The following is a 20,255-nucleotide window of genomic DNA, read 5'->3' on the forward strand; positions in this document are numbered from 1 at the left end:
GGGCAGGTAATGATGGGCACTGCCCAAGCCTTCCGGCACCTAGGGGAGTGGACAGGGTTCGGGACCCAAGGTGTAGATACAAAAGCATGGTTGGCCCAGGTCCTTAAACACCTGTTCCCCACCACCACCTCCCCAGCTTCCCCTTTCTATGGGATAGATGCTGGGGAGAGTTGGTGTTCCCTCCGTGTAACAGATGGTCCCCGCGCTCGGGAGGAGGCAGTGGGTTATGAAAGCAGGTTCGATGGAACGGTTTTACCTGAAGGAGGTGTTAGTCTCTAAATAACCATGAGTGGGCTTATAGGAATTAGTCATAATTGAGGTTTTTTTCTCTGAGATAGCTCGCAGTCATGTTATCTTATGACCAGGGTGTCTTGAATATGACACCCCCCGAACATGGATAATTATATAGTACCAAAAGGTATAGAAAGTGCATGCACATAGTCAAGTTTTACTGTTAAAAATAATTCAGCAGAGAGCCTGCGAGAACACATGACTTTCCTCATCAAAGTTGTTAAGGAAGAGGTTTCTAAGTTACCAAACTTACTGACAGTTAAACCTTCCTGAGGCATGTGTGGGAGTTAGAAGCCAAGTCTGTGATAATTCTGTAGAAGCTGTGGCAAATTAATAGCCATTGCTGGAGGGGGGAGGGAGGACCGAGAAGGGGAGCTGGTTCCCAAATTGCGCTTATCTTTGGCAGAACAGTTGGACAATAATGACCTCCTCATGTCACCCTGAGTTAAAGTGCAGAGCTGCTTAATTACAAGTAAAAGACTTTAGAACTCAGCCAACAGGGGAAAAACCACATTCTTCACAGTTGATCAGAAAACAGATTAAATTAACAAGGAGACAGGCCGGCATTTTTTTTTTTTTTTTTTTTCATGCCAAGGAGAAGGTTCCTGAACTCCCAGCAGCCAGATTGGGTGTGAAAACCTAGCGAGAAGTAGAAGATGGGAAGTGTGGAAAGACCCAGTCTGTGGACAGAAGGGAGCAAACATAGAGGCCTTTAAGTTAAGAAAGGAAGGATAGCTTTCGAACTGGCTAGTGCCTGGGGAATACAGGGGAAGACTGTGTCTTGTTTGGGTATGGTTTTAATGGAGAGGAAAAGGATGCTTTCTAAAATTTGGCAACATGGATAAGAGGCACAGAAGAATAACATTAGAATACAAGGCTACAGGGTTGGAATTACATTGCTCAGGACTGTGTGACGAAGGTAGCTTGGTGTAAGTTGGTTTGAGGTAAGAATGCAATTAAAGTGGGACATCAGAAGACATTTCTTAGGAAAACATGATTTTGCATTTTTGAGCCAAGTTCATGGGCAGTTTCTGAAATCAACCTTCCTGCATTTCTGTGCAGTGGGCGGGGCAGGCACGGGTTCCAGGGTTTGCCCTGCTGGTCAGAGGTGGCTAGGAGCAGAACCACCGAGGGTCCCCTGGGGGAAAAACTCTGCAGCAACAGGTAAGGTTTTTGGACCTAAAATAATAGAAAGCACTAAGCAAACAGAAAACCAAACACAAAAGCAAAAGAACCTTACCTCTTCTTAAGCCTTGACTACACATGCCCCGAGCCCAGTGTTTATGGCCACAGTTATGTGATTTCGTATTACCAACTTCCTGTTGCGGAAAAAGGGACTGATTTTAGAGGTATTTAAATAATGTCTTCAAGGTCATATGGCTAATTCTATAAATGAGGAAAGGGATGTATCAGGAAGGTAGATTGACAGTCCCATGGTTGCCCAGCTAACTCCCAGCAGAGCCTGCAGTAGAACCCCAGACTTAGGACATCAGGTCCTGGTTCCTTTGCACTCAGACGTGCTGCTCCTTGGGCACTGTGAGGCACTGGGAAATTACCAGAAGGTCTTTAGAGGGCAAGGAGACACCTGGTCAGCCTATGCGGTGGTGGTCAGGATTCCAAGGTGGGGGAGCCCTAAACGTCCTGCAGTGTACAGGAAAGGATGTCACCAGGGCCTGGAAGGGGGGGGGGTGGCCACCGAATTAATGAAGGGGCCACCAAGATGGTGGGGGGGGGAGAAGGAGACTTGATCTGGCCATTGGGGCCTGCACAGAGAAGTGCCCACACTACCTCCTGAGAGCTTCTATGGGACTTTGCTAGCACGCATGAGCACCCCCGGCGGGAGGTGCGCATACTGAGGCCCTCAGAGGGTTCTCCAGGTAGCTAGGAAGACAGAAAGTGAAGCCTGGTCCTCCAGAACGGGACCTGCGGTCACAAGACCTGGGTTCAAGTCCAGGCTCTGCCAATAGGGGGCTTTGTGAGCACGGAGCACGTGTTCTGGGTCCTACACCTGTGGGATGACCTCGTGCCCAGCGTCCCTATGGAGATGGTCTAAGACCCGGTTTGGTACACGATGGCCCACTGCCAGTTTTGTGGGGCTTGTGGGCTAAGAATAGGTTTTGTACTTTCTAATGGTTGGGGGAAAATGGAAAGAAGAGGAATCTTTTGTGCCCCATGAAAATGACATGAAATTCAAATGTCAGTGTCCACAAGCGAAGACTCATGGGCACTCAACCACCCCCGTTCATTCACCTGCTGTCTGTGGTGGCTGCCACACCCTACAGGCAGAGTTGTGGAGTTGTGTGACAGACCCCATGGCCGGCAAAACTGGAAATATTGGCTATCTGGCCATTTACAGAAAAGGTATGCTGGCCCCTGGCCTAGAACCTGCGTACCTCCCTGTGAGTTCTGGCCGAGGGGCTGAGATCAGCAACGGTGCTCCCTGCTCCCTGCCCAACCCCGCAAGAATAAGAATCCAACCCCCCCAAACCAAGTCACTCCCTGGTGCCGACTTTGTTTATTTTCCTCATGGCAATTATGACTTATTGAAAATATCTCTTTACTGGTGGGCTCGACACCTGTCTCCCCTCACTCTTGGTTCACTGATTTTTCTGAGTGGTTGGAATGATTGAGGTTGAGAAGGAATGCATGGCACCGGGTACCCCTCCCCCATGCAGGAAATCCAGAGAGGAGCCCCAGACTCCCGGCCAGTTGGCTCTGATTCCGGCCCCGGGGGGTGACCGGCTTGGAGGCGGGAGTCCCGGGGAAGTATAATCCACGGCTTCTCTTCTCTCCTCCTTCCTTAGGGGTCTTGAGAAGCAATGGCCACCGAGGCCCCTGTGAACATAGCCCCCCCTGAACGCAGCACCGCGGGCCACACGGCCGCTGACGGCTTCATCTGGCAGCCAGACTCGGTGAACATGCACGTCCTCAGGCCCAAGTCCGCCAAGGGACGGACGCGGCCGAGCCCGCACAGACCGCAGGGCACAGAGCCGGGTCCTCACCGCCCGCCGGCCGCCCTGCCTCCAGCCATGCCCTGTGAGCCGCCCAGCGGCCAGAGGCCGGGAGCCTGCGCACCCAGGTCTCCAAACCAGGGAGCTCCCAGCGAGATCCCCGAGCTGCGGCAGCAGGTGCCGGCTGGCGCTTCCTCCTCCCTCAATAAATACCCAGTCCTCCCTTCCATCAACAGGAAGAGCCTGGAGGAGGGGTCTGTGGAAACAGTGGTGAAACAGGCCGGCTCCCTGCGGCTGAGCGGCACAGTGAAGAAGAATGAAGAAGAGTCCAGAGCTCCAGCTTCTTCCCCAGAGAGGAAAGTCATCATCCGGACCAGGAGACAGACCTCCCCCAGGGCGGGGGACCCGGAGGAGCCCTCAGATCAAGAGCCCAGGCTGCTGCTGGCCGTCAGGTCGCCATCGGGCCGAAGGTTCGTTCACCATTTCCGGCCCACCGACGCCTTACAGATGGTTGTCGCTGTGGCCGAGGACAAGAACCAGGCCAGCTACCAGCCCTGCAGCATTGAAACCATGGAAGTGCCCAGGAGACGGTTCTCTGACCTCACCAGATCCCTGCAGGAGTGCAGAATCCCCCACAAGTCGGTGCTGGGCATCTCGCAGGAAGAAGGGGAGGGGGAGCCCTGAGTCCGCAGCCCCCTAGCCGGGGTCCTGGGTCTCTGAGCAAGGAGCACGCTTGGCTGCTGTGGCCTTCCGGGCAGCTCAGTCCCAAGTGCCGTGTGAATTTGGGGGGGCTGTGATCCTTGCGACCCACCTTCACAGCCTCTCCTCTGCAGGAGTGAAATTTGCACATGCGCCAAGCACATTGAGAAGGTTCTCTTCCAGTTGTTGAAATTCCCTCCAGCACTGGAGTGAACTGGCAAGTTACCAGGGCTGTTCCTGAAACCACCGTGACCAGGTCTCCCCCTTTCCCGAGGTCTGGGTCCTTTCTGGAGCACCCGCTTGCCTTTACAAATGAACTCTCCCTCTCTTGAAGCCAATGGTTTGCCTTTCTGTATTTGATGCAGGATTAAATACTTCCCAGAGAGGATTCAAGTCTGGTAAATAACCAGGGCTCAGGAAATGTCGAACTGGCATTTGTATTTCTTGCAAACATCTTTAAGAAACAGGCAGTTGACACTATCTTGGAAGCAGCCTCTTTGCTGGGCTCGGGTGGCTAGAGTTTCTCGGGGATTACAGTTTGTGTGATGTGGCTTCAGAGGAGAGAACAGGTCTTTCGCTAATACAAATCCCCCAACACATCAATGTTTCTGAAATAGTCTGGGAGCTAGAAAGCATATAGCTTCCACAACTGTGGATTAGCCAAGTAGCCACTCTTAAATAGAGACTAAGTAGGTTTGCAAACATCGGTAGCTACTCTCTACATGCCGCAGTCTTCCCAAACTGAGATAAACCAGTGTACTCTGATTTCCTTCGCTTTTGTTGCTCATGGAATCTTTGTGTTTTTAAAACCATACGAACATACAAGTCTGTACAAGTTTGCCCTGAAGGCGCCACTGGGGTGTGGAGATGTAGTCTCGGTGTTTCGCCTCCTTCCCACAGAGACTCCCTGGAGCGGGGACAGCGGTGTCCCTGTTTTGTGATTTCGGAACCCCAGGGAGGACAAGGGTTCCTCTGTTGGGCCTCACTCGGCTGCACCCGTGCCGAGAGACCCTGTGCCCACGTGTCCGTCTGATTGGCATGTGGTGCGTCTGAATGCCTTAGCCCATAGCCATGTTGAAGACCACGGGGTCTTGGCTTTCCAACTCTAAAGTGGTGACGTGGACAGCTCGCCAGAGTCCTCTTATGTCGGGAGTTCAGCAAGACCTCCAGGTCTCATCAGGATCCTCTTTGTGGCCAAATCACCATTCAGAGTAGGGGAGCCGGTCCCCTCAAGAGCTCTGCCATCACGGAGCACTGAGTACCGAGGCGCCCTCCCTGTTCCTGGGTACACAGAGAAGGCAGGAGTTCCAGAAGCCTATCAGCATGGCGGCCTCAGCAGCAAGTGCGCCTTGTACCTAGATAAGGAAGGCGGCTGGAAATGTTACATCCAGCAACTTGATACTCCGCCATGGAGATTAACGCCAATGTCGTTTCCTCTCAAGAAGGCTCGCCTTGTCCTTCCCCATCCCACACCACCCAGATCACTCAAGAGTGGGTTCTTTCATAATGTGTGGTCCAATTTCCCAATACTAGCTTGGTTGCAAAGGTTGCAAAGCTGGGACTTGCTGGACCTTGGGCAGCTCACGCAGCTGGCCACCTCTCCCAACCAGCGACCATGGTGGAGGGGACTTGGGCGGGCGGAGGGTGGGGGATCAGCATCCAGCCTGGTACTCTCAGGCTGGGTGCATATCCGCCTCTGATCCTAGGAGGCTGGGGGAAGAGCCTCCCTCAAAATCACACCTACTCTGTGGTAAGAATAAAATCCCACCCACCTGGGACTCGGTAATTTCTCCAGGCAGGAAATCTGTAGAAAACTTCAGCGAAACAGCATGCTGGAGGGAGCTAGAATCTTCTGCACTTAGGGCTTTGCTGCTGCAATTCAGCTTGGAATCTGGGGGTGGCAAAAAAAAGTGGAAGGCATGAAACATAGAAATATTTTAAGGTATCTTAGGACATGAGAATAGAGCTAGATTTGAGCCACCTTGATAAACTTTTTTTTTTTTTGGACAAAAGGATGATGACACAATAAAAATTGATTTGTGTGACGCCAAGTCGGCGGAGAAACACGCCTTCTGTTTTCAAGCAGGACTCCGGCCCCTGGGCTCTGGCAGACAGAGGGGCTCACCGACCTCACCTCCTTGGGAAAACACTGAGCTCTGCTGTTAAGTCCAAGTCCCCGTCCCCAGGCACCCCGGGTCCCCACCCTTCCCATAGCTCTTGCTTTCAGGTTACAGGATTGCACCAAGCTCTCTACAGCAAGAGTCTCCTGAATTTCTCTGAAAAATCATTCCGAGTATTCTCCTTAGGAAGTTGGCAAGAGCCGCCTCTCTATCAGAGAGGTGACTTTGCAGATGGCGCTGTCACGTGGGCACCCCGGTCTAATGGGTGGCTTTGGGTGACCACTTTGTAGTCACAGACCTCACTCATTCATTGAACCAGTGGTCACTGAGGGCCTACCCTGTGTCATACACGGGTGACCGGCATTGGCGTCCCACCAAGGGACCATTGACAAGGAAGCGTAAAACCATCTCGGGAGCTGAGAGTCCGACCCAAGTGAGGGGCTGTAGATTTACCCGTGAAGGATCCTGGAGTGAGGAGGAAAGGCTGTTGCTGTCTCCCCGCTGACTTGCAAAGGCGAGTCCTCCCCACCTTTCCAGCGATGGCACCAGGAAGAGTGATCATTAGGGACGTGAACTTTGCGTAGGACAAAGCTTCAAGACCAGTTTTCCCAGCATCTCCCCTGACACAGTCCAAGAGGTAAATTAGTTCTGGCGGCAGAAGGAACAGCAGGAGACATAAGTGACTCATCATTTAGAATCCAAAAACTTTTCACCAACAGATGGCAGGTGGTTTTAACACAACAGTCCTTGCCCTCAAAGTACCTGGGGATCCAGCCAACAGCCGGCAAGGCAGGGCGGTCCTGATGAAGAGATGTAGGTGAACGTGACCGTGGGCCGGTAGTCACTCCAGAGATCCCGCAGAAATACTCCACAAGCGAAGAAACGTAGACAAGCCTTGAGGTTTCCATTACCATGAAAAACCTTAAAGTCTAGTGACGGATCACTGTCCCAGGCATGCATTACGAAAGGAGGTGTACCGGGAACCAAGTTTCACTTTTGTCTAAGCATTTTACAACCATCTTGTGTGCATTTCTCGTGTCAAATAAAACCACGCTGCCCCAAGGGGGCAAAAAATAAAAAATAAAAAATAAAAAAAAGTTTCTCTTTACACAGTTTTTTAATAAGTTGAGATAAAAGGGTGCGTGGTTTCCTGTAGTCTGAGGTGTATCTCAGATGAGACTTTTATATGGTAAGAGGATCTACTTTCCTACCCTTTAAACAGAGCTGCAAAGGAAACTAGATGATTCAACTTCAGCCTCCATCTGGAATCAGTCTGCGAAGCAAGCGCAGGAACATCAGTTTCCGTCGTGCACGAGGCAACACACCACTGTCAAGTGCAAGGTTTGGACCCCATTCACCCTCACCCTGAGCCAGAACCAGCCCAAACCCGGCCAAGGTCAGAGGCCAAGGTGGAGGAGTTGGCGAAATGCAAGCAGAGCGGACTTGGGGTGACTCACCAACACACAAGACAGTAGCTCACGTTGTACAAATAAAATTGGGTGTTTTGTTTTGCGTCTACACTGGTGATACGGCGTTTTCCTTCCCTGGTGAGGGCAGGGTCTGGTAGCCCTCTCTGATGCCCCTCTGTGCTCCTAGACTTTCAAGTCACGGAGGAAGCGGCAACGCTCCCTAGTGATTTGTGCGGAAGATCAAATCTCTGGAGGTATTTTTGGACACACTTGAACCCTATTCCAGGAGGCTGAACCGCGGATAGGACAACTGCTCATGGGTAGGGTTAACCAAGTCTCGCTCAAAAGGTCTGCTGTGCTGGGGGAGGGAGAATCACTCTGGGCGCTGTGTTGAGAGTTGGCTGTGGGGGTCAGGTTGGGAGACGGAAGACCAGCTCTGGCCGTTGCCAGTGACCAGGGGAGAGACGGAGCTAACTTGGGTCAGAACAGCAGCCGTAGATAACATGGGAGGTGTCAGATTCTGGACACATTATCGGTTAAGGGGGGAAGAAAAGGCAAGATAGTTTTGGGGATTCACCCAAGTGGACATCACTTGACCATATCGCCACGGGGGGCCGTTCCTGCAAAAACGAGCAGACACATCAGCCGCGAATATGTGCTTGGGCCGGGAGAAAGCACTGACCAGCAAACATATTCATAGGAAAGAAGTACGTGAGTGTTTTTGGAGGTGTACAGAGAATCCGAAAGCCACTGATTGCTTTAATTGAGAAGAGATGCAACTAGAACTGTTACTTCACTGAACATCAGTGAATCACCATCTAACTCTTGGGGTATGATTCCTGACCAAGGTTTCTTATTAAATTAGTTCCCGTAAAAAAAAAAAAAAGCGTTGTTTATATCCCTTTCCTTCCTTTCCTGCCTGCCTCCATTCTGTTTATTCAAACCCAGCAGCTGACTTGGGATGTATTTCTTGGAAGGGCAAAGAAAACCACTGTCCTCCAACCTAATTAACAAAGCTTCCAAATTTCAAGATTTTCGTACCCACCTGTTTGTTTTTTTTTTTTTAAGATTTTATTTATTTGACAGAGAGAGATCACAAGTAGGCAGAGAGGCAGGCAGAGAGAGAGGGAAGCAGGGTCCCTGCTGAGCAGAGAGCCCGATGCGGGGCTCGATCCCAGGACCCTGAGATCATGACTGGAGCCGAAGGCAGAGGCTTTAACACACTGAGCCACCCAGGCGCCCTGGCCTTGGTCCTTTTTGTGAGCAGCTGAGAGCGGTGCGTTCCGGCATCTGCCCCGTGAGGGAGAGCCAGGTCTGCTCTGGTTGGCAGGTGCCACTGACAGACACCCTGGGTGGGTCCAGCCCAGCCCACTGGTGCCCAGAGTGGCCAGCCCCTCGCCAACAAACCATGGGAAAATGGCAGCAACTCTCCTGCTGCCAGCTGGGAAGTAGAGTCTGGGAATGACCTGCCGTCCCCGCTCCAGCCCTGCATCCAGCTTTGGGACCCTGCAGTGTCCACCTAGACCAGATTTCAGTATACCAAGTCCAGAAGCCTCGGATCCAAACTCTGGAGGGTTTATTAATTTCCCCAACCCAGCCTGGGCCTCAGTTTGCTCTTTACCTTCTTCTTCTTTTTTTTTTTTTTTTTTTAAGATTTATTAGCACACAAGAGCGGGCGGGGGCGGGAGGGGCAGAAGGAGAAGCAGACTCCCCTCTGAGCAGGGAGCCCAACACAGGTCTCGATCCTAGGATCGACACTGATCCTGGGATCAGGACCCGAACCAAAGGCAGACACTTAACCAACTGAGCCACCCGGGAGCCCCACTCTTTGCCTTCTTAATGGAGCTCCCAGCAGGCCCTCATCTTATTCAAATCATCTGTAACAATTTCGTTCCAAAAGTATATACTAAGAACCTATATGCCAGAACAGAGCAGAGCGAAAGTCCCTATCCATATGGAGGTTACACATTAATTAATGTGGGGATACAGAAAAGAACAATAAGGAATAAATAATGCAATGTGGTGGAAACGGATACATGTCATGAAAAACAGAGCAAGGTAAGGGGGATCTGCAGAGCATGGGGGTGGGGTAGAGGATGAGCCATCATGTGGTGGTCAAGGCTGACCGAACTGACAAAGTAGCATCTGGGCAGAGAACTTGCTGGAGGTGAGGGGGTGGGGGTGGGGTGGGAGGAGGGGAGGTGGGGGAACCTTGTTCCTGGCAGAGGGGCTGCAGAGGCCCTAAGGAGTGAGTACATCCAGCCTCTTAGAGGAAGGGTCCCAGGCAGGGTGGCGGGAGTGAGGGAGGGTGGAGCCATCAGACATGGGGGTGGGGAAACAGATCACAGGGGACCCTGCAGGCACCATCGCTGGGTAAAATGGGGAGCCACTGCAGGGTGCTGATCGGAGGATTGGGATCCTGAGGTGTCTTCAAATCAGCGCTCTGACTGCTGTGCTGAGAACAGGCAAAAGGGAGCCAGTGGAAGCACAAGTAGAAGCTACAACTTCCCATCATCCAAGGGAGGCATGAAGACCAGAGCCATAGCCATAGACGTTATGAGAGGTCGTCAGCTGCTGGGTAGATCATCCCTTCACTTTTTAAAAAAGTAGTACTTACTTTTTGGGGCACCTGGGTGGCGCAGTCGGTTAAGCATCTGACTCTTGATTTTGGCTCAGGTGGTGATCTCAGGGTCATGGGATGGAGCCCTGTATTGGGCTCGGCATGGCCTCGGCTTGAGATGCTCTCTCTCCCTGTGCCACTCCTGTTTGTGCTCTTTCTTTCTCAAATAAACAGATCTTAAAAAGAAGTAGTACTTACTTTTTTTTTTTTTTTTTTTTGCAAAAACAGTATTAAAGTAAATACTAACCCATAATATGCATCATCATCCTTCTAATCAGTTTTCCAGGCAGGAGAGGTTCTTACAGAATCCACGATGCTCTGTCCCCCAAACAAAACACATGCCTTTTTATTTTTTAATGCAAAACTTAGAAATTATAGAGAAGATTGAAGAGGAGAATAAAAAACCCCGACAATCCTTTCCGTCAGAGATCCGTTGTTATTAATATTTTGGCATATGTTATTTTTTTCCTAAGGATGAAATTGATTTTGTACATCACTCCCTTGCCGGCAGGTGCACATACATTTAACATTTGCAACCTCCACAAACACATCGGTTGTAGGTTCTTTTTTTTTTTTTTTAATTTCTCCCCTCTCCCTAATTATTTTAAGGCTGAGTAATATTTCAACATGTCGCTGTACTGTAATTTATTAAGCCATTTTCCTGTTGTGGAACATTCCTAGGTTTTCAGCTTTTGCTATAGAAATCAATGCTTGACGCTGCATCTGCGTTTTCAAAATCTTTTGAATGATTTCTTTAGGACAGTTTCCAGAAATAGGACTGGTAGGTCAAATTATCCAAAAAAACCCCAAAGAAAACAAAACAACACCTTGTGGATTTTGCTTTGCTTTCGAAGGATCCTATAACAAGCATCTCACGTTTCATCACGGTACCCCCAGCTACTGCTGTGGATATAATGTTCTTTACTTTTATTGGTTGAAAATTGTAAAAAAAAAAAAAAAAGTTTTTAATTTTGCACATTTTTGATTGCTATTCAGTATTAAACATCTCACGTGTCTTTCAACATAATTTTGACGTTAAAGCGAAAGACCCAAAGTGCAGTGAATTTGTTCCCTTAACCTGGGGCAGTTGGTGGGCTGGGAGATATATGTCTTTGTTCTCAATATTCCTATTAATTAATATATGCATTTACCGGATACGAGGATTACACTTTTTAAAAATACATATAGTCATGAACAGAACTCTGTGCATGTTGGATTTTTCTGAATCAAATCTTAGTTACATCCATATCTTTTCATCAAGCCAACAAACTAGCCACGCCCATGCATGGAGGTGGGGCATAAAGACGAATCAGGTAGGTCTTGGCTCTAGATTGGGATTTCCAATCTAGTGGGAAGAATCATGTAAACAAGAAATCTATACACATATGCAGTAAGTACTATACTAGTCTTTCACCTCATTTCACAATAGTCTGAAACCCACTGAGTACAATCGTGGCAGAAAATGGCCTTACTGATTTACAACAAACGGAGCTACCCATTTGTTGGGTACCCCTCTGAGGACCTGGGCTAGCCAGCCACTGCCTCCTAATTCCTTTTAATTGGGGTTTTAAAAGAGGGCAGGAAGAGGTGGGAGAGGCAGATTGAGGCAAAGGCCAGACTGCGAGCACTGGGAACCTACAGAGAGCATTTGCCCCCCAATGCCATTTACCTTGGAGAGGGGCTATGGAGGGGACACCCTGGGACTTACTGGAATGTTCTTGGACTGGGTCCTGGCTCTTCAGGCTGTGGGACGCTACTCCAATCATTCCCCACCAGGAGGGGCCAGCCAAGGCATCTGGTAACCAACCAGTCTAGATTCCTCAGTCCCATCTCTAGGAAAAGTCAAGGTGTGAGCCACAGACACCTGCTCATGAGAGAAGAAATCAACAACACACACACCCGCAGTCAACCCCCCACACACCCCCCCCTTCGTTTTCAGGCAGAGGAGCGTGTCAGATGAGGCAGGAGAGCGTGCAGCTGGCAGAAAAGCACTGGGGAAATGCAGACCATCACCAACAAACCTCTGACTCATCATGACTGGAAATGGGGGACTCAGCCTCTAGAAGGCTCTAGAGCTTTTTTTTTTTCTCTTTTAAGATTTTATTTATTTATTTGATAGAGAGAGAGAGAGAGAGAACACAAGCACGGAGAAGGACAGAGGGAGAGGGAGAAGCAGGGAGCCTGACTCAAGACCCGATTCCAGGACTCAGGAATCATGACTGGAGACCAAGGCAGATGCTTAACCAACTGAGCCACCCAGCACCATCCCTTCGCCCACCCCGCCTCTAGAGCTTTTTAAAGTGATCTGCTCCAGATCCTCTGAATTAAAGGCTCAGGGGTTGGAGGCTAGGAAGCATGGATTTAGAAACTGCCCCCGTGCTAAGGGTCAGCAGGCTCAGAACTGCTGGGCAGGGCTAGGCCTATCCAGGTCCCTGCTAACTCCTATGGTCTCTGAGTCTCTTCACCTCTGCCCCAGCAGGCCAGACCAGTGACAGGGCAGGCCTGCTCTCAAATGTCCCCTGGGGCTTCCTCCTCTCAGAGCCGACCCCCCACTCCCCCCGGACTTGTCAGGAGCTGCCTGGACCCAGCGTCAGCCCAGCTTCTGCAGGAAGGGAAGTTTCTCCCTGCCCTGAGCTGCCGCAGCTCATTACCCCCCTCAGGTTCTCAGAGAAGAAACAGTCCTGTGTGGAGTTCAGAGAGCACAGGACTCGGCATGAAAAGTCCCGTGTTCCACAGAGTGGGTCACACGCTGCCTCAGTCTTCCCGCCCAACTGTTTCCCAAGGGGCTGTTGAGAAGAATCTGATGGCGTAATGTTTACTGAGAAAGGGTGACATCTGTAAACACGTGTGCAAATGCTTGTCTTTATTCTCGGAGCCGCCCACATGATATCCTTGCTATTTGCTGTCTTCCTGGGTTCCACAGATGTTCACTGAGCAGCGGCTTTGGGCAGGTCCTGGGGACACAAGGGTGAAGACGTGCTCCCTGGCCTCCAGGACCTCCAGGCAGGTCGTCCACAGAAAACTAGAGCCTCAAGGGATGAGTGCACCAGTCTCAGCAGCAATGGGCATACAGCAGGTGCTCATTAAGTGCTTGTGGAATTAATGAATACATGAAAGGATGCTAGGGGATCTCAGATTGAGGATGGAGGAAGGTTCTGGAAAGTACTGTGGGAGCTGAGGCTCAGAGGGATGCGTAGGAGAGATGGTTCTCCATCTCTCCAGCCAAGGCAGGAGCCGTCTCCTAGGACGGGCACAAAGCTGGCCTCTTTCTCCAGACCATGAGGCCCTTCGACAACAGCCCACGACTCATTCCCCCTCAGGCTGCACTGGGCATCTGGCAACGGGCCCTGCACATGGTGGGTACCCACCTCCCCCAGATGAAACCGTGGAAGATCCTGCTTTTGAGACCAAACAATCGCTTAGCACCAAAGGTATTAGGCTAACTTGGGTCATTTGGCTTATCTGTGCCCTTCAACCAGTTCACAGCAAGGTGTCCCATCATCGTGCCGTCCCCAGTGAACGGGACAGGATTTACAGTGTCCTCACGAGGGCTCTTTGTAGTGCTGGCCAACGCAGGTTGGTTCAGTCCATCTGCTTAGTCCTTAGGCAATAGAGCAGCCCACGCCGCTCCTTGCCTTAATCGAGATAATATATTCTTAGCAGGGAGGGCCGTGGAGACAGGTGGGATCCCGTTCTCTAAATATTTCGCATTTTCACAAGAACAGAAGCCTGGTCTGCAGCTGAGACAGCCACCATATTAGTCATCAAATATTCTAGTGGCCCTTCATTAGGCCTCTTTCAGGAACTCTGTTTTTGAATAAATGAAAATACTGTGACCTGGGCTTAAAGAGTTGACCTGAAGCAGAGTGTAACCCTGGTAACATTAGAGGCCCCCCGGCCCGTGACCTCCGTCTTTGGATATATCCAAGAAGAGAAATGGGGCTTTGGGACCAGGGTTGATCACACATTCCCTGTCTGAAGACAGAGGCTGGGCCATGTCTCAGGATCCTTCCAATTCTCCGACTCCACAGAGCACGGTGGGGGGGGGGGTGGGTGTCTTGAAGACTTGTAACTGGAGATTTTGCTAAAAGCAAGCACCACTGCCAAGCTGAAAGCATGAACAGGTTCCTTCCTCCAAACCCTTCAAATCTGAGGTTCAAGGTCGGTGATTGCCCTTGAGCTCTCGGAGCCCAGGCTGAGCCCAGTGACCCAGCCTGAACGGGACTGCGTTCCCGCAGCATCTGCACCTGGGGCCAGGTGAGCAAGCAGGCGCACAGACAGCCTGACCAAGCTCCAGACCCTCCCAGGTACAAGTCGTCCCTTATTTAATGCCTAGCCTGTGCCCAGACCGGTCCTACCACCAGAGAGGGAGCCAGACGGGTGGGTGTGTATAGAGCTCTCTGTACAAGGCAGATGACATTTTCTCAGCCCGAAGGAGATCACAGAACTAGGACATATTTAGTTTAAAATCTATACAGAACGACCCATACAGAATGATCTCCCTGCTGCCCCGGGTTGTCCACGCCCTCCCCTCCCCCCCACCCACCACCCAATACCATTCAATCTCTGCCTCATTCACCTATCTTTCCTCTCCTTCCTTTTTTAGGATTACCTGAATTTTTCTTATTTATTTATTAGCTCTTTTCCCAACCCCAATACAAGGTCTGGGACCTTGCCTGTCTGGATCCCTGCTACCCCCTGCCTGACTGCTAAACATGCATTGAATAAATGAATGGATGTCCCACATCCAAGGGCACCCCCCCCCCGGCCCACTGGGTTTGGGCGTCTTGAAGGTGGCAAGCAGAAGGTACCAGAGGAAGTGGAACCCGCGTCTTCCGGGAGTCTCTTCTGCACACCGGAGCCGCTGACTTCGCCTCAGCCAGAGGTAGCCGGCGCCACGAGAGTTATGTCAGCCGCTGGGGCAAAATGAGCTCTGTTGCAGGGCGGTGCATGTTGAAGAACAGGCATCCTCGGGCCAGATCCCCTGGGCTCAATCCTAGCCCTCCGACCTGCCCTCCAGGACAGCTGGGGCAAGGATTGCACCCCTCTGTGCCTCAGTTTCCGAGGGTTTTTAGTGTACCGAGCTCCCAGGGTTGTGAGAATTGAGCAGGCTGACACACGTAGCCCCTAGAACTGGATGTGGCGCATGGTGACCCCTCTTGTCAACAGCAAAGAACACGGAGGAGAGCCTCCTGCCTGAGCTCAGACGTCATCTGGAGCCGGAGGATGCCCCCCAGCAGGGGGCGGGGTCCGTCCCCAGCCTGCCCCCCCCCCCCCCCCTCCCCACCCCCCCCCCCCCATCCTTCCCCTCAGTCCCTTCTGTCACTCCACAGCGCCACCTGCCGAGCTACCTGGAAGAGGGGGGCCGCGGGTCAGAGGCCAGGCTTCCTGGCACCGCCCCCCACCCCCCACCCCCGCCGTGAGTAAATCAGGTGGACCCTTGGACACTGACCAGAAATGTGCGGCAAAGGCCCCGCCCCTGCAGATCTTCCCCGAACACCGACGTGAGTTCAGATCCCTGCAGCCCCTGGCTCAGAGGTGTCTGAGGGCAGAGCTTTTCCCTGAGGAACAGAAGGGAGAAAAGGGCTGTATTTCTGCCCAAGCGCTCCCTGACCCCTCTCTGTGCTGCGGCTGAGAATCTCCTCTCCCCGCGGCTGCAGCAGCCAGGAAAGGGCGGGGCATGAGCCCTGCTTTGTGTCTACTAAGAGCTTCCCAGGTAGACCCTCCTTTGATCTTAAGGATGTTCTTCTGAGGTAGACATCCCAGCCAGGGCCTGGACGAGGCAGGTGGGAATTCAGAATGTGACTTTGGCCAGCCCACGGGTGTCTCCGATGCTCAGTGATCACTGGGGTCGGAGTTGACAGAGGGTGGGTGGGCTGGGGGGTGGGGAGGGCGCCGGTCTCCAGTCTGGTAGGAAGGAACACCTGCCCCCGGAACCCCTACTGGGGGTTCCATTCCTTTCTGGGTGTTTCTCCACGTTGTCATCACACCAATGATGAGACCATTAATGACATTTAATGTCTCCTAATCAATTCCACAATTTCCATGTCTAGGACGATTTCTGGTGCCAAGGTTGACCATGTTTCCTAAGGAGGGTGACACAGAGAGCCTGTGCCCCATCTGGAAGAATGTTTTCCGTGGCGGGGCTACACTGTTCTGCAAGGCCCGAGCCTGGTATTGACCTGCCAGGTGGCGGGAACCAGGGGCCAGCTCTCGAGTGAATCGTTGAAGACCTAGGTGCCTACACCAGGCAGGAGGTTCCTGCTCCCAGAAGACTGTGGGACCTTTGCCTGAGAAAGTCAAGAAAGGCCACACAGAGGGGCTCGCCCTGCCACCTGAGTCTTGAAGAACCAAAGAGGTGTTTGCCAGGCAGAGAAGCTGGAAGGGAACAGCCTTCAGGCAGTGGGAAGAACATGTGCGGAAGTTCAGAGTCAGGAAGGGCCTGCCCTGCCCGGAATGAAACCTTGGCATGCCTGGAGGGTTCTCCTGAGACAGTAGGAGGTGAGGGGCTGGTACAGGGCTCCACAGGCCCTGCAGAGGAGTAGGCAGCTGCTCCCTTCAGGCAAAGGAGAACTGGCCCTTTAAACAGGAGTGTATCATGTCCCAGATCAGAAGCTGGTTCTAGAAGGACTTCTTGGTGGCCATAGGAAGGGTAGCCGAGGGTCAGACAGCCTGGAAGCAGGAGCGTGGGTTTGGAAGGTCTGAGCTAAGGCCGTGGCAACATCAAGCGTGGCCTCGATCCAAGCCACTAGGCAGTTATTAAGGTTCTTTATTATAATGGGCAGCATGGTGCTTCTGCATTTATAGCCATCCTGGTGGGTCAGCATCCCTGTCTTAGCACAATCTGATCGCCAGCCTACACAGAGAGGGGGCGGGGCGGCAGTGGAACCAGACCCCCAGGGCAGTGGCTCTCCCTGTAGCATGGGCGAATCCACCACAGTCATGCTGGCCCTACCTGCCTGTGAAGATAAGCCTGAGTGCGGCTGAGACCTTCAGTGGTCATGGCAGCAGGCTTCCTTGACCTCTGTCTCTGTTTCCCCATTTGCAGAAAGGGACACATCTCCCCTGATGCTAACATTATGAATAAGGCAGGCAATGACTACTTTAAACAGCGAAGCTTAGTCAGGCGGATTCTTTCTTTTAACCCCATGAGCATCCTAGGGACAGGCTCTAGAAGGGCCAGCAAAAGCCAGATTGACAGAAGCGTCCCCACAGAGAAGGGAGAACCAGTTCAGAATCATCGGAACTCTGAAATCCCCAACCAGCTGCTCTTGTTTGATAACAGAGCACCTCACGTAGAGAAATCTCTTCCCCCACCTCTCTTGCATCCCTCTGCATCCCAACGGACATCAGAGTGGCTTTTCTGAAGGCCTCTAGCACATGCTCTTTGTCTACCAAAATGTCTGCGGAATATTTATCATATTAAAAAAATAAAAGCGTTTCCTTAATTGGCCTTTCTTTGGGGACTTTCACTTGTACCCAACCTGAGAAGCGACTCTAACGTTGAATGAGGTGGTCTGTGGTCTTCACCGTGCGCTCATTGGTTATGTCTCCCAAGTCGTGATTTTAAAAAGACATTGAACTCTACAGGTGCACAATGAATTCCTTGCCCCCCTAACATTCACCACTCTAATGAGGCCCTAGAGAGTGACTTGGAAGCAACCTGGTTCACGTCCAGCATTTGCAGCGCGGAACGGTATTGGGGGAGGGGAGCCAGTGTGAGCTACCGCTAGTCTGGCCGATTGGAGGTGAGTCCTGCACAATTCTACTGTTACTAACTTAGGAAGACATCTCAGCCGGCAAAGTTAACTAAGAGCAGAAGGATTCTAAACAACTACTTCTGCAAACTTCTCATGTACCATTTTAAGAAATGCTGCACGACTCGCCGTTAGCAGGTGTCTTCATGGGTGGAGACGCGTGTTGCCAAGTTGGGGAAAGAGAACATTTCTTTGTTCCTCTGTGAAAAGGCCAACCGAAAGTCCAACCGTCTCTGGGGCCATATGTCAGAGAGCTGCCCCATCCAGTGCCTGAGAAAGAGGGGATCTCGGGGTTTGGTCAACCCTTGCACATGATCTAGAGGCCAAAGGGTGTCAGTGAGGAAAATGGCCGCAGGGCAAAGCTACGCCAGAGTGGGGACCAGAGAGGAGGGTCTCTGAGGCCCTCAGCATATGACAACTCTGGCTTCCCTGGGGAACCATGGGTATTTAGGGGAAGATGTTTCCTCTCTGGTCTTGAAGCAGAGTCAGGAACTGCGGAGAAAAACGCCTATTGGGATTCTGTGGCTCTGGCCTCCGAGGGAAAGTTGGGTCATGGGCCTCTCCCAAGTAGTGTCCAGATCAGCCTCCACGGCTTCCTGGTAAACCTGAGGTGTTGCCTAACGTGAGGCTGAGAGAGATAGCAGAAATGCCTGACCCAGGGCTCTCAGAAGACACCCCAACACACTGCGGTGTTTAGAAGGACCCCTGGCCTCAGCCCTGGGAGACTCCCCCACCCTCCAGTCCTGGCCGTCACGTACCAGCTCAGCAAACAGATGCCTAGAGCCTTCGTGAATCTCGGCCTCCTCTGCACCGTGGGGCTGTTGTGGACGCTTGCTCTGCCAGCTTTCCAGAACGGGTCTGAGGAACCAAAGAGAGAGTAAATGCAGGAGCACTCTGTATACCATAGAAGCCTGTGTCCACGCCACGTTAGGAGCTCAGTGTCTGTCTCAGAGACCCGACCCACCTGAGCCTCTGCCTGTGGGCCCCGAACTGCTTGTGGGACTCGACCTGAACCCCAGAAACTCCCATTTCTGCTTGACCAAACCCCCTGCCATAACCAGCCTTAAAGCTGGGGTGTGGTTGTTAACTTTAGAATTCCCCAGACATTCATCTAGGACTGGTAAATCTTTACCATGCCTTTACATGCTGAAAGGCATGCTCTGGAGAACACAGGAAAGGATCCACCAGGCCCCGTATTCTGACCCAGTGTGGTCAGACTACCAGACACCAGGTCCCGTATTCTGACCCAGTGTGGTCAGACTACCAGAGTGCAATACGCACCCCCGTCCAGACCTGGTTTCTAAGGCAAAATCTAGCCCTCTCTTGTGCGATCACCAACCAGAAGGTCAAGGTTGAAAAGGCCCCTGAGCCATTTTCTTGTGGAGGGGAGGTGGAAGCCAAGGCCAGCTGTCTCTCGAAACCAAGGGGAGTTGCAAGGCGGCCAGGTGGTCATCTGCCCAAATATAGAAAGAAAACCTTTACCTAGATTCTGCTTCCAGAAGGGATTCACAGTTTGCACTGGTGGAACTATTTGCTGGCTGAGAGCTGACCTACATTGCCATCCAAGCCCACACTGGTAATTGTTTACTGCGGGGGGCCTGTCCTTTGGCCACCATCCTTCCTCTGGTTTCCAGGCTGTTAATTGGTTTCCAGTGGTTCTGTTGCACCAACTGTACTGCATCCCTCCCTCTGATCTTTCACTGGCTTCCTTGGGCATGCTCAGGGGAACAGACGCCCCCCCCCCGCCCCCGCAAAGGCATCCTAGTGGCCCCAAAGAGGCATCCCACTCACGAAAACCACCTTTGAAGATGGGATCCTTTGACCGTTCTTGACGAATGCTTGCGACCCCACGGTCACGGAGAAGGGAGAATATGGCGGAGGGGCGCGTAAGACAGGGGGCAGGCAGGTGAACTTGATGGAGAGGTTCTACGCTTTCTAAAGACCAAAGAATAATCAAAGCAGGAAAGAACTGTGCGAGGCAGAAAGGGAAGTTGGTTGAATGCCTCACTTAAGGAGAGGCAGGGGAGCTCTTCTTTCTCGGCTGGGAAGCCAAAAACAGTATAAGGAGGGTCACAAAGCAAAGTGCTTTTAGATAAGTCTCAGGTGCAAGTCCTTACTCGGGACGGAGTCAAGTCTTTCCCTTCTCCGGAGGAGGAGACTAGATCAGAGAGGGAGTAGTCACTTGGCTGATTAGTGGAAACGGCATCTGGACTGGCTCCCGAGGCTTCCTGACGCCAGAGCCAGCGGTCTTTCGACTCACTGGACAAATGTCATTTATGTCTTCCCCTCAAGAGCCCCATGTGGGTTTTTATTTGCTTTATTCACAGCTATGTCCTGAGTGCCTTGGGAAATGCCTGGCATGCAGAAAGAAATCAATCCTATCTTTGGAATAAATGAATGCGTCCTAT

At 51.8% G+C, this 20,255-nt stretch overlaps 1 protein-coding gene across 3 annotated transcripts in view; it reads left to right on the top strand.

Annotated features, from left to right (window-relative positions):
• Nucleotides 1–7,579, top strand: part of UBXN10 (UBX domain protein 10) — a 9,039-nt gene extending 1,460 nt beyond the window's left edge. For 2 of the 3 annotated variants that reach the window (XM_059376467.1, XM_059376465.1), the window contains exon 2: nucleotides 3,096–7,579. In XM_059376467.1, coding sequence (XP_059232450.1) covers nucleotides 3,111–3,926 — 816 coding nt within the window. In that variant the 5' untranslated portion in view covers nucleotides 3,096–3,110 and the 3' untranslated portion in view covers nucleotides 3,927–7,579. The remainder of the gene's footprint in view (nucleotides 1–3,095) is intronic. The other variant, XM_059376468.1, reaches the window with a different exon arrangement.
• Nucleotides 7,580–20,255: the final 12,676 nt, after the last annotated feature.

This window comes from Mustela nigripes, chromosome 14 (assembly GCF_022355385.1).
Source record: "Mustela nigripes isolate SB6536 chromosome 14, MUSNIG.SB6536, whole genome shotgun sequence".
Classification (NCBI taxonomy): domain Eukaryota; kingdom Metazoa; phylum Chordata; class Mammalia; order Carnivora; family Mustelidae; genus Mustela; species Mustela nigripes.